The sequence below is a fragment of the Vidua chalybeata genome, chromosome 3 (genome assembly GCF_026979565.1).
Source record: "Vidua chalybeata isolate OUT-0048 chromosome 3, bVidCha1 merged haplotype, whole genome shotgun sequence".
Taxonomy (NCBI): domain Eukaryota; kingdom Metazoa; phylum Chordata; class Aves; order Passeriformes; family Viduidae; genus Vidua; species Vidua chalybeata.
The window spans coordinates 46022273-46034813 of NC_071532.1; the positions used below are offsets into that span (position 1 = coordinate 46022273).

The 12541-nt window shown below is 33.8% G+C and overlaps 1 protein-coding gene across 1 annotated transcript in view; it reads left to right on the forward strand.

Moving 5' to 3' along the window:
- FMN2 (formin 2) overlaps positions 1-12541 on the forward strand; it is a 154472-nt gene that overhangs the window by 10438 nt on the left and 131493 nt on the right. Inside the window, exon 2 of the mRNA XM_053938818.1 lies at positions 6267-6433. Coding sequence (XP_053794793.1) covers positions 6267-6433 — 167 coding nt within the window. The remainder of the gene's footprint in view (positions 1-6266; positions 6434-12541) is intronic.

Genomic DNA, 12541 nt, shown 5'->3' on the forward strand with positions numbered 1-12541 from the left:
TAAACAAAAATACTATTAGAGATAGGACGTTGTAAAAGGAGCAAGATTGAGATGCCAAGAAATTCAGACAATTTGGCAAAAGTAAAGCATAGTGTTTATTATGACAATCAAGTACAGGACTGAGAAATGTAAAACTAATAATTGATAGTTTTATTCTAGTTTGAATAGTCTATGAATCTATTAAATCAATGTATTTTTCTCTGTAATTTAATAAATAGATATTTCTGACTTTGAAACTGTGTTTAGGCAGCCACAGAAAACTGTGGGAATGAGGGAGATAATGTTAATAAATGTCTTTTTCTTAATTCTCAGGCTTAGACAGGCTTTCTACTTTGACTTCTGAATTTAAGATGATGTGTAGGTTTAGTTCATACCATCCATGTGAACATAGCCAGGAAATCTGGAGGCAGAACATCAGAGAAGGAAGGACAATCTTCTTTAGTATTTCCACATATCTCTAGCTTTATTAATGTTCTAAATACTAAAATATAAGATAGAAATATGAAAAAAATATTTTATGTATAATATGATAATATACCGTATAAATATATAAAGATATCAATATATAACATCTGTGGGTTTCCCCCCCTTAGAAACATAGGCTTTTATACAATCAGTGAAAGCAGAGATCAATTATTACATGGATAACAAGAACAAAAGGAAATATATTTGACAGTACTGTAGCAATGTGTGCCCTAACCCTAGACCTTGATCAATTTTGTTATATTTAAGGTTTATGTTGCCTAGAAATGATAGACTTAAAATGTATTTTATTTTGTGTTTATTCAAAGCAGAAGGCACTTTTAATTTTTTTTTTTTTTTTTGTTATGAAACAATATTGTGTGGAGGCCTGTTACTTACTAGGTTTTTCATGTTTTATGTAACCAGGCTGTCAGAAATATGTCACATGATTTTAGGAAAGTATCTGTCAATAAAAATTCAGTCGTTAAAAAAAAATTAAAAAAAAAAAACAAAACAGCTAAAGCAACCTCCCAGGATGAGAAATGTAGAACAGTTTACCAGTCTAAATCAGAAGAGGATTAGAAATTCCACAGTGAAAAAAAGAACAATAAATGAAGTTTCTAATACTGTAATTTTGGACATAATCTCCTAGGTCAGTCTTCAGGCAAACAACAGATGAAGTTAAATTGCTTCTTTTATACTGCAAATGCATATTTAATATGCACTTATGCAGTACTTGGGCTTATTATTTGAAGAAAAGTTGGTGAGAATACCAATTTCTGTTTCATTCCCTAGGTTACATGTGCATCTTGGAAAACCTCTTCTTTCTCAGCAGTTCATGTGTTGCACATTATATTTAGGCTGAGTGGTACAGGTTAGGTGAAAAACTGGAAATTTGAAAAGACTGTCAAATGAAATAAAAATATTGAAGAACTTTAATACTTTTTTATCATTGAGGTAATAATTTTATATGTAAAATATTAGTGTGCTTGAAATATTTGAGACCTGGTAAAGTATGCTGAACATCAAAAAGGTGAAAATGATTTGCCCTGAAAAATTATTCATTAAACTTTTGCTGTATAGTTTGAACAAATACTATGAATGGGTGAATATGTACTGAAAATTACGAAATTACATGTAGTTGCAATTGCTATCTCAGCTAAAAATATGAACATCTTTGCAGTATTTTTGTCTCTCTGACATGGTTGTCCTCTTCTGGCGTTCTGGGGCATGTTTGGTGCTGCACTGTTCAGGTGCTTTGCCAGACCACTGAGGCCTGAGTTAGCTGCCACCTTGTTGCCAGCATACGTAGAAAAGGAGATAAAAAAAGAATTGGAATTAGACTAATATGGAACAGCAGATAGCTGAAATACAGCATTTCCTAACTTTTGAATGCAGCTCCTTTTTTTCCCCTCCTATTTTCTCTCTGTTTTTTTTAATTTGGGGTTTTTTGTTTGTTGTTATTCTTTGTTTACAAAACTATTTTCATCACTGAAATCCTTTCTGAATGAAAAACCATAAGAAGGCTACAACTGTTTTTTCACATTTTGCAAGACTAAAAGAAAATATTGTAAATGGAATTTAACCATTTTGTCTATTCCTTCTTCCTTTCCCTTTATTTCCTGTACTGTCTCCCAAAAATAGAGCAAAGCCAATGTAATATTTGGCTTCAAAGCTTATGAAATCACTTTGCTGTGTGAGCATTTTTGATCTTACTAAAATGGACAAAATAAGGAGTAAAGTGGGGAAAAGGAAGCAAGCAGATTTCAGTTTTTGAAGATGCGAGCAGTATGTGCATAAGTCATGTTAGATCTTGAGGTGACTGAATAGGGTGTTCAGAACTGGTGTTATACTGAAAACATTCACTCTGCATTAGGAAGAATAAAAATGGAAAGTCTGTCTCCAGTGTGTGTGTAGGTTAAGAAGTACTGATGCAGCTGCTGTGTTAATGGTGAAAGTGTGGTGTAGTGGTTTTTTGGAGAGACAATCACTGAGACTGGCAGAAGGGGGAGCTTTTGGAGTATAACTCGTTTTGATCATTAGTCTCAGCTGGTGCTCACTGACAGCCGTGCTTCTGCGTTTTTGCAAATCCAGCATAAGGAGGATAGGAGAACATCTTTAAAGATAAATGTGAGGTTATAACAGCAAGATCCTCAGGGAAGCATTTTTGCAAACTCTGTGGCAGCACAGTGCCTTCAGTGTATGTGTGTGTTTTCAGTATGACTATGAGTACAACTACTCCAGTTTTCTTTCTACTTTCACTTCCATTCGTGTCTCTTCTTCCCCTTGATAATTTAGCAAGTTCAAAGCTAACAACATTTTTATGATTTTGCTGCTTCTTAAGGATTTTCTTTCTCACCTTGTAGCTCTTTGAAAGGCTTGTCTTCTGAGCATATGAAAGATCTATAAGGTGAATTAATTGAGTCAGGATTTGCTTGTATTTTTCTGTGGACAATACTGAACACTCTTTTACCCACATTTTTCATATAGGAAGACAGTATGAATGGAAACCATACTGGAACATGTGAATTTTCATTCAGTAGTGAATAGATTGCATATTCTACAGAGATGGTTTTCATGAACAGTGGTGTTCAATTCTTGATCATAGGGATTGGATGAGGACCTCTTGTGTCATAGTGAAGGAGACAAGATCAATAGTGCTTCATCTGCATGGGATTGGGAGAAAGAGGCAGGTCATATAAAGGTGGAGAACAAGGAACTTGGAAGCTGAGCCAGAAAATTCTGCCTGAGTCACAGTAGCAAAATTATAACAAAATATACACAGAAGGCCAGAATACCTGATACTTCCAAACTTAATCTCTTTTAGTTGATTCATTGTGTAATCCTTTGCAATAGAAGAAAAATAAAAGTATTTTTATCCCTCACTGGGGTTTAATAAGTTATTCTAAGCTCCTAAAAAAATACCTTCTGAGTTTATAGTCATCTTGCTGAAGATTTTTGGCAGGGTCCTCAGAATACTTATTTGATCTAAAGCTGAAGTTCTTGTCTAATTCTAAATTTAGGATGCTTTCCATGCCTTGCGAAAATAATTAGGGGAAAGGTAAGAATTGGGCTCAAGAACTTCATGACCTGGGATTTCTAGGAAGAAATGTTTTAAAGGTGAACATAATGTTTTAAAGGGGGTAATTTAACCTCTTAAGGGAAAAAAGAGATCTCAGAGACCTTGGTTTTAATTTTTACTGTTTTCATGGCAGGTAAAGGCAGTCAAGAGAAATTTTTTGCCATTCCATTTAAACCCATAGCAGAAATCAGCTGATCATCTAATAATTATCAAATTATTCACCATTTAATTATTCCAAATTATTTGCAAACATCATCACCACCAGAAGGTATTACTTCATGTAATTACCTCATGAATGATTAAGGTGTCTGAGGCCAAAAGCTGTTACTGCTGCCTTTTATTTATAAACTAACAGTGTAAAATTGTAGTTCAAAATTTTGTAGTTGACTGAAATTTAGCCTGAAATCCATTCAAATCAAATTGTTGATTCTTCTAGGTTAAGAAGTACTTGCTAATATAATTAAATAAATTTTAATATCTTATTTATTCCAACACTACTTCATGCTAGGATGGACAAAATTATATAATTCTCTTACCATAATCTGAATTAATTAAATTCGTTGATGACTTTTTTTACACATATACTTATTTTCTGTTGTTTGAATAATAAAGTTTTTTAGAAAATAGTTAAAAACTACTATGAAAATTAAACTCCAACTGAATAGCAATTAAGATGCTGAACAATGTATTTGAACTTGAGCAAGACAGTTAAATGCTATAAAAATTAGCAAATGACTGGGTGAATTAAGGTGGGGGAAGCTTCATATCCTGCTTTGTATTTTACAGATATTTTTGCTGCTAATTAGGTCAAAGCAAAAGGAAGGGGTTATTCTGGTTCTGAATATGCACGAGAAGACTCTCAAAACATGACAAGATTATTTAAATGTTGAAATGTCAAGGGAGGAAAAAAAAAGTAAATCTATCAACTCTGACATTCAGTAGTCGGATAACATTTCACTATATAACATAGCATGCAGAAATGTGTCAGTTTCTTGTATAATTCTTTCTTTTTGTGTATGAGCAAAGTGATCCTCTGTGGTCAGCAAGAAAGGTGCCTTGAACTAATAAATTGTTTTAAAGAATTAACAGCTGAACTCTGATAGAGGAATATGTTGAATAAGGAGTTTTGTTGGCATTGCATTTTAGATGGTGTAACCAAGGAACAGAGGCAAACTAGCTGGCAAACATAACAAAATTTATGTCCTGTACGAGTTTATCTCATAGCTTATCTCCCTTTTTATTCCCTTGAATGTATTGTGTTTTGTCTAATAAAAGGCTAGCAAACTTGGACTAATAATCAGATAATTAACAGATCTTTAGATGCGGAGATGAAAATCTTAGAAACAGCTTCCAACATTTTAATGCATTGTTTATTTTAGAGTGTATTGCCACATTAAATTAAAATATTGCAGAAACTTCTAGCCAAATGTGACTTAGAGCATCCTTTTTAAATTGCTTCCAGATGTTGAAAAGAAAAACCTTTTTCATATGTTCAGAAAGCCTGGGAAATTTTACATTTTGAATAAAGTCAATGTTCAATCAGAAATCTTATATATAAAAACCAGTAGAATTATAATTATCAATGTTATTGTAATTATGCTAAATTACACTAAAATGCTTTCTTAACACAGTTTTGGGTTTTGTTTTTTTAAAATACCTTTGGCTTTGAATGAGTGGGTGGAAAAAACAGGCTATTGAAACTTACTTAGGTACAAGCTGTATTCCCAGCTAGTTTATATTCAAACATGCAATTAACTTTATTACTCCATTTGTCTTTTCTCTTTCAGTAGATCTATTTAATCTCTCTATCCATATCATGTGAATCTAAACTTTGGCATCTTAATACACCTGACATTTTAGAGATTAAGCAACTTAATATTCTTACAATGTACATTTTACTGCAACCTGCGTATGTAACTAATTTTTACAGTCTATTTGTGGCTAAACTCACAAAGCATTGTCATATCTCAAACCACTAAGATTTTCTCCTTTTATATAACATATGCTTTCCTTTCATTTTCTGGTTGGATAACAAAAGAAAACACTTTGATCATGAAATCTGGCCCTATAAGAGGAATAAGTATCTTCTTGCTCGTTATAAGCTTTACTTCTCTGAATTGCTGCTTGTGACACTGCACATTAGTTTGGAGCACTCCACCACTCTGGAGCTGTATACAATACAATTTTACACAGAATAGTTATGAGAGTTTTCTGTTACTATTCTTTTATTGAGAGCTTCTCCAAAGAAACACAGCAAAATTTCTCAAATACTATAACAATTTTATGTTTCAAAAAACAAAGACTCATTCCAGGAGTTGACAGGTTAGACTCTGTACTAACTTTGTACAAAATCTTTGGAAAAGCTTGTTTCATCTCTTGCTAATATCTTGCTTTTCCCTTCAGACAATTGTATAGGAAATTGATGCTACAATAACAACTCATGGTTTTTGTTCCTACTTCATAGCGGAGCTGCCGCATATAATATATACATATATTTTCTTGAAAATTTTCTTGATCCTAATTAATCAGGCTCTAGATTGCTTACAATCATTATGTAGAAATATTTATATCAAAGACTTACTATCAGATACATTTTAAAGAATTTTTTATTTAATATTTTTTACTTGTATTATTTCAGATTTTCAATACACATTGTAATACCTAAACACTTGTGTCCTGCATATAGCTACAAATTCTTATTGCTCTCTCATCACCTTGGCAGGACGAACTCTGCTGGAAAAGCTCTTCAGCCAGCAGGAAAATGCACCACAAGAAGAAGCAGAAAAACTCTGTTCTCGCATTATTGCAATGGGTCTTTTGCTTCCATTCACTGACTGCTTCAGAGAGCCATGTAACCAGAGTGCCAAGCAAAGCACACCCACGTTTGATGTAAGTACTGAAAAATTTGTCTTTTGCCTCTTTTGTGAAACAGGACATGATTTTCTAATAGTTTATCCCTCCTGAAAGAATTTGGTTTGTCATTTTAATGAAAATTGCCCTTAGGAGAGTAACCAGTTATTTTTCTCTGCTAAGGTATGTACGCTTTTGTATCCACATAAGTATGTTCTTCTATAACTTGATTTCATAACTTTTTAAGTTATAGCTCAGTCTTAGTCTGTTCCTCATTTTCAGTTTTCATTGTTTTCTTTGAATCAAAGCACTCTGTATGACTACCAAGATTTCTATCAATAGCTGCTTCACCTAAAAAATATATAAATCAAAGGAAAAACAGAAAACAGCATGTTAGAAAATTTTACAGAACACAAACTAGATGTCTATACTAAGTTTTTTGTTTGTTTGTTTTGTTTGTTTGTTTGTTTGCTTGTTTTCCCTGAAAATACTTTTGATACAAAGTAGTGCAAGGGGGTTAATGAAAATATGCTGGCATTCCAGCTATAGTGTTATCTGTACCTGTGGGCTCTCTGGCCAGTTGTTTGCCTACTGTTACAAACCTGGTTGTAGACATAACCTTACATACTTTTTCTTTCTCTTGGATAATGAATTCAACATTAGGATCTTATTGTTGTAACCTATGGCACTTTTGTACTGTTTTATGTGGCTAAAGATAATTAGGGTTTTTCTCTCTACCAATTAGTTTCAAAATAGTATACAAATATTAACTAATCTACTTAATGTCTTGCTGATACAGTTAAGATCATCCCTACTCTACACATTAAGCTGAAGTTTGGTTACAGACACTCAAAAAAGGATTGGCATAGATATGAGAGAACATGATTACTTCTTAACTCTTTAAATCTTTCTCATCTTTCCTGAAGAATAGTTTAACACAACTGGAAAAGGGAAAACTGCAAGAATAATTTTTCTCCAATGAATTCTTATACAAGCTTTCCTAAATAACCCAGTTGATCTACAAAGATCTCTAACAATATTATATGCTTATGTTTTGACTTTAGTGTTACTGTTTGTTTTTCTTTAAGATGCAACATTTGAAACACTTTTTAACTAGTTTTTGAAATTAATTGAAAAATGCAGTTTAAATATAAAACTGAGGCTACTCAGGCAACCTAAAATCACACAGCATTTGAAAGTGCTTGTGGTTAAATATTCTCATAAAAGTTACTGGAAAAGACAAGCTTCTTATTTTTCAGGTTGTTTAAAAGAGTCGGGTAGTATTTTCCCCTCTCCTGCTGTTACCATATATTCAGCAATCTCCTTTAGATTATTGAATACCATATTTTTAAAAGCTTCTCCTGCATTCTAAATAGAATTTTTTATCAAATTCAAAGTTTGCAGAGAAACAGAAAAGACTCTTTTTTGTATGGATATACCATGCTTTTTCTGAGAAACAGATATTTTGCTTATCTTTTGTTTAACATATCCAAAAGGAGGGACATAGTAGTAACCTAGTGCTCCATCAACCATCTGTCAAGGTCAGGAATTTAAGATGTTGCTGGATTAGCAGTGATCTTAATTTGACTCAGTCTTTCAGTAAGCCACAAATATCACAGCTTCTGTGACTATTTTTCTGTATCAATCCCCTAAATAGATCACACTCCTGGTAAAACAATATCAGAAGTAGTGTACGGCCCTGTTATGTAACCAGTACTTCATCGTACTTCAAAGGAGCATACAGCTGTCTTGAACACCAGACCTCCATAATTGAATTCCATGTGATGCAGAGCTGAGAGCTGCTGATGCTGAGTTTTGGAATTTGTTTCTACTCCAACCTCGTTGACCAAAGACAGTACAGGAACACCTATCAGTTTATTCATTACGTGTTCTCAGAAAAAAAAAAAAATCTAGAACTTGCAGTATAAATTGTAATGGCTGAAAACTTGAAAACTGTGCATCTCCTTGTTTCTTAGAGTAAATTTAAAATATTTTACAGGAATAAATGCCAATTGTTATGTTTAACATAACAGTTAAACATTTAAAACATTAAATGTTCAAAAATTAGCATGAAAAACATTATGATGATGCTGAATATTACTTTTAAAAGAACATGTAAGGTTGGTTAGTCGTGTCCTCTCTTGCATCTCTCTCCATGTGTGTACTTTGGGGTTTTTTTCCTAGTCACAATTTCCTTGTTTCTTTGTTTGCATTTTTAAAATTCATTAGAGCAAAACTTTAGTGTTGACCTAACAGCTTATTTTAAACACATAGGAATCAGGACTTGATTAAGGACTAGTCTTAATACCTAAATTTCACCCATCTAGAATTAAGAGGCACATCTTCTCTGGCCGTACTCCAAAATAAGGAGCAGAGCCAGACCCATACTCTTAGTTCATCTCTGAGCTCATCAGACCCCTGGTTCAATTTTGGATTGCCTCCAGTTTGGCTGATATCCTTTTCACTTAGCTGAAAATGCCATCAGCAAAGCTCCTGTAGGCCTGTCCTGGCCCCTGCCACCTTGTTGGCCTTCCTCCCTTCTTCACGAAGGTGCTTGCCTGTTCCTTAGTGTTACTTCTTTGACTGTCTTGATTTTCATCTTAGTCTGGTGCTTGTAAAGTTTCTTAGGTCACTCTTTCAGATTTTTTTTTTTTGGTAGAATTTCTAACACTTTTTCCACTGAAACCTTTCTTTGAATCCTTTTCTCCTTTTCTGACTTATCCCTTGTCTTTCTGAACTTTAAAGTACTGTTTTTTAAAATTGAATAAAATCCATTATTCCTGTCTTGCTTAAGTGTGGTCCCACAAACTTTATTTTTTGAAGATGTTAGGTTACAGTGTATGAAAACAATTCAGTAAGTTTTGTTCACTCTATGATCTATTGCTCATGGCTTGAGATGAATATAAACAGATTATTTAAAAGTCCTATTCTCTCACTCTGATTCCCTTTTCTGGATGGCCTCTAGTGAATTTAATTTAGCATGGCTAATGCTGAAATCTCTTGAAATGTTTGCAGTTGTACATTTTGATTATATTCTCATTTTCTTTATTATTCATGCCTGCTGGTCACCTCTACGTCTCCCTGTCTTAGAAATGTTTGTCTAAATCTTTTGTCTGTTTTCTCAGTAATGCAAGAGATCTGGTTTGCTTTTTTTTCTCCCAAGATATTCCAGGCTTCAGTTTAGGTCATTAAAAAATAGTTCATGCCCTCTTTTTGATTTCTTTTTGGTTCCTATTTCTTTCTCTTCCCCTTTGTCTGGCTGAAATTAAGCAGTGTAGTAAAAGACAACTTTCACAGCTCTTAGTTTCTTGGGCTAGTTTTATAATGGATCCTAGAATTCAGTTTCATTTAAATTCTTGGCACTTGTGTCTCTGGTGTACACTGTGGTTTGTGGATGTGATGCTTACTCCTTTTCTCATATATGGCAAACATGATGGATCAATAAATGCCAAATTAGAGCACAAATCTTCAGAGGACTAACAGCATTAGTCCACATTTATGCTGAGGATAGTGTCCAGTTCACAAAGGCTTATATATTACTCATGTCTTTGGATAGATTTTAATGATGATTGGAGGTTCTTCATGTTCATGAAGTATCTCTGAACTTTTTGTCAAATTAGCCCAAAGCACAGAAATTTTAGAAGTGTTTTAAGAACTTATGAGAAAAGTTGCATGTTCAACTTTGGCCTGTTTTATCAATTATTTCTTTTGAAACAGCTGATGCCAGTTGCCCAGAATAAAAGATTAGTCTGAAAAATGCAAGTTGAACGAAGTTTAGAAGTAACATAAATAGACAAGGGTTGCTGTTTTTAAGATTTGGCTATTGAGAAGCAGTGGAATCTTTTGTTATAGCTCTTCCTACCTACTCTGACAATGTAAAGAGCATCTTAAAAAGTAAATGTTCAGTGGCAGGTTCTCTGTCTAGACATACATTGCCCTTACTGCTAGTTTCCCATTTGCAAGGAAGGCTGCTAATTATTGCTTCATTTATGTCATGGCAACTTACTCATCAGACTATCTTTAGTCTTTCATGCCTCTCCTAGTATTTTATAAAATAAAAACAGAGAGTTTAACTAAAAAATAAAGTTGAACAAGTAAATGGGCAACTTAGATTAGTAAAAGCCTACGGAAAGCGTGTTCTCTGAAAAAATTGCTTGCCTTTTGAATAGCTGCCTTTTAAATTTTTCCCTTTTTAGCAGCTGTGAGTTATTCAAGAGGGTTTCTAAAGATTCAAATTTAAAAAAAAATCTTTTGAGTGAATGATATTGAGACATAAATGTCATGTGAAAAAATGTTGCATTCATAAACCATAGAATCATAGAATTGTTACGGTTGGCAAAGACCTCTAAGATCATCAAGTCCAACTTTTAACACAGCACCACCATATTCACTGTTAAAGCATATTCCCAAGTTCTATATCTACATTCCTTTTGAACACTTCCAGATATGGTAATTCCTAGTTCAATGCCTGACTACCCTTTCAATGAAGAAATCTTACCTTATACCCAATCTAAACCTCCCCTGGTGCAGCTTGAGGCCTTTGCCCCTTGTCTTCTCACTCATCACTGTGAGAGCTACCTACCTTCCTACATGTAGTGCAGCTGTAGTCTTAAGCTTTTTAGCATGATACCTCATTATATTATCTTAGTAGAGTAAAATAATCCTGAAATTGACATGTCTAAAGGGTGAATCTTTGGCAAGAATGTAGCAACAGGCAAGTTTTTCCTTCCTGTTGCAGGATTACAGTTTTTAATAAGTAGAGATCTCATCTGCTTAACTCCTCTCTTAATAATCACCAAAGGTATATGATAACTGTCTTCAGAGAGCCATCAGTAATGTGTATAAATTATAAATATTTGCATTAGGATTTACACTGTTCATAACAAGGAAAAATCTGTCATTTTCCTATCAATATGAGGCAACTTTCTTTAACGTCTAAAGAAATAGTTCTTTAGTGCTAAGAAATACTGACAGTACTTGCTGTTTGAATTTTATCCAGTAGTTGCAATTAACACACACTGTAAATATGTAGTCCGTAATTATGACTTCCTGTTTCAGATTTTCCAGTTCACATTGTATAGTCTTAAGCTACGGGCAGTTTTTTCTTTCATATCAAGTTCCTTCTTTTCTTTTTCCACTTTTCTTCTGACAAGCTTTGTGTTGTTTCTGAGCATTAGGTTTAAAACATCTAAATTCTGAATGAAAAATTATTTTGTGATAGGGACTTTCTTTAGTAATTTTGTAAGGGCTTTTTTGAAGAAAACAGAGCATACCTTAATATTCATACTGAATTCCTTGTTTGAAGAACTTAATCTCTCTTTCACACTGAAGGGTCCAGTAATGACTACTCTTCACGTGGCACTAAAAAAATATCATCTTCTCTCATCTTTGTTTGTGATTTGATTTTGACTTAGGTATATCTCTACATCTCTTTTCAGTGCTTCTATTTACTGTGTCAAGTACAGCTGTTAATGCCTTCTTGATTCATCAACAGTTTCAGCACATTCTATAATGAAAAGGCTAAATAAAGTCTTCTGGATATCTATTTTTTCTGTGTTATGATGTGATTTCATACAGTCATGTTTGACAGTTTGGGATAGGCACTTCCCCTTGTGCCATTTGCAGTTATGATGCCTGACTAGGCTGTCATCTGTTTCTGAAATAATGCTTCCCCAAGGAAGCAAAGAGACAGACAGCATGAATGGAAAATGCTGCAAAAAATGGCTGTTTTCCTATTATCTCCTGGCCACCTGTGGTGATGCAAGTGCTTTCTAAGGAAATAAAGATGCTGCTTTCTTTCTGCTGAGTAGGAGCAGATGGTGGGACTTTGCAAGTCAGAAGGAAGAGAAATTAGTGACATGAAGGCTTGACTTAATTTTAACTTATTTGCACTGCTGATATCAGTCTGAAAATTAGTAGGAAAACAGATTGCAAATAGACTCCTTTCTCAGAAGACAGAGACCCAGTTTGCAAAGTGATCAGTTGCAAAGTGATCAGTTTGCAAGGAACTTTCCCAAGTACTGACATCAGCTGGGAGAACTCTAATTCCAAACTGCAGCACATAGCTGGCAACGATGCATGCAGAATTTTTTCAAGCATACTTTCAATGCTTGGACATATAATTTGTAAGACTGAATGCAAGCCCAT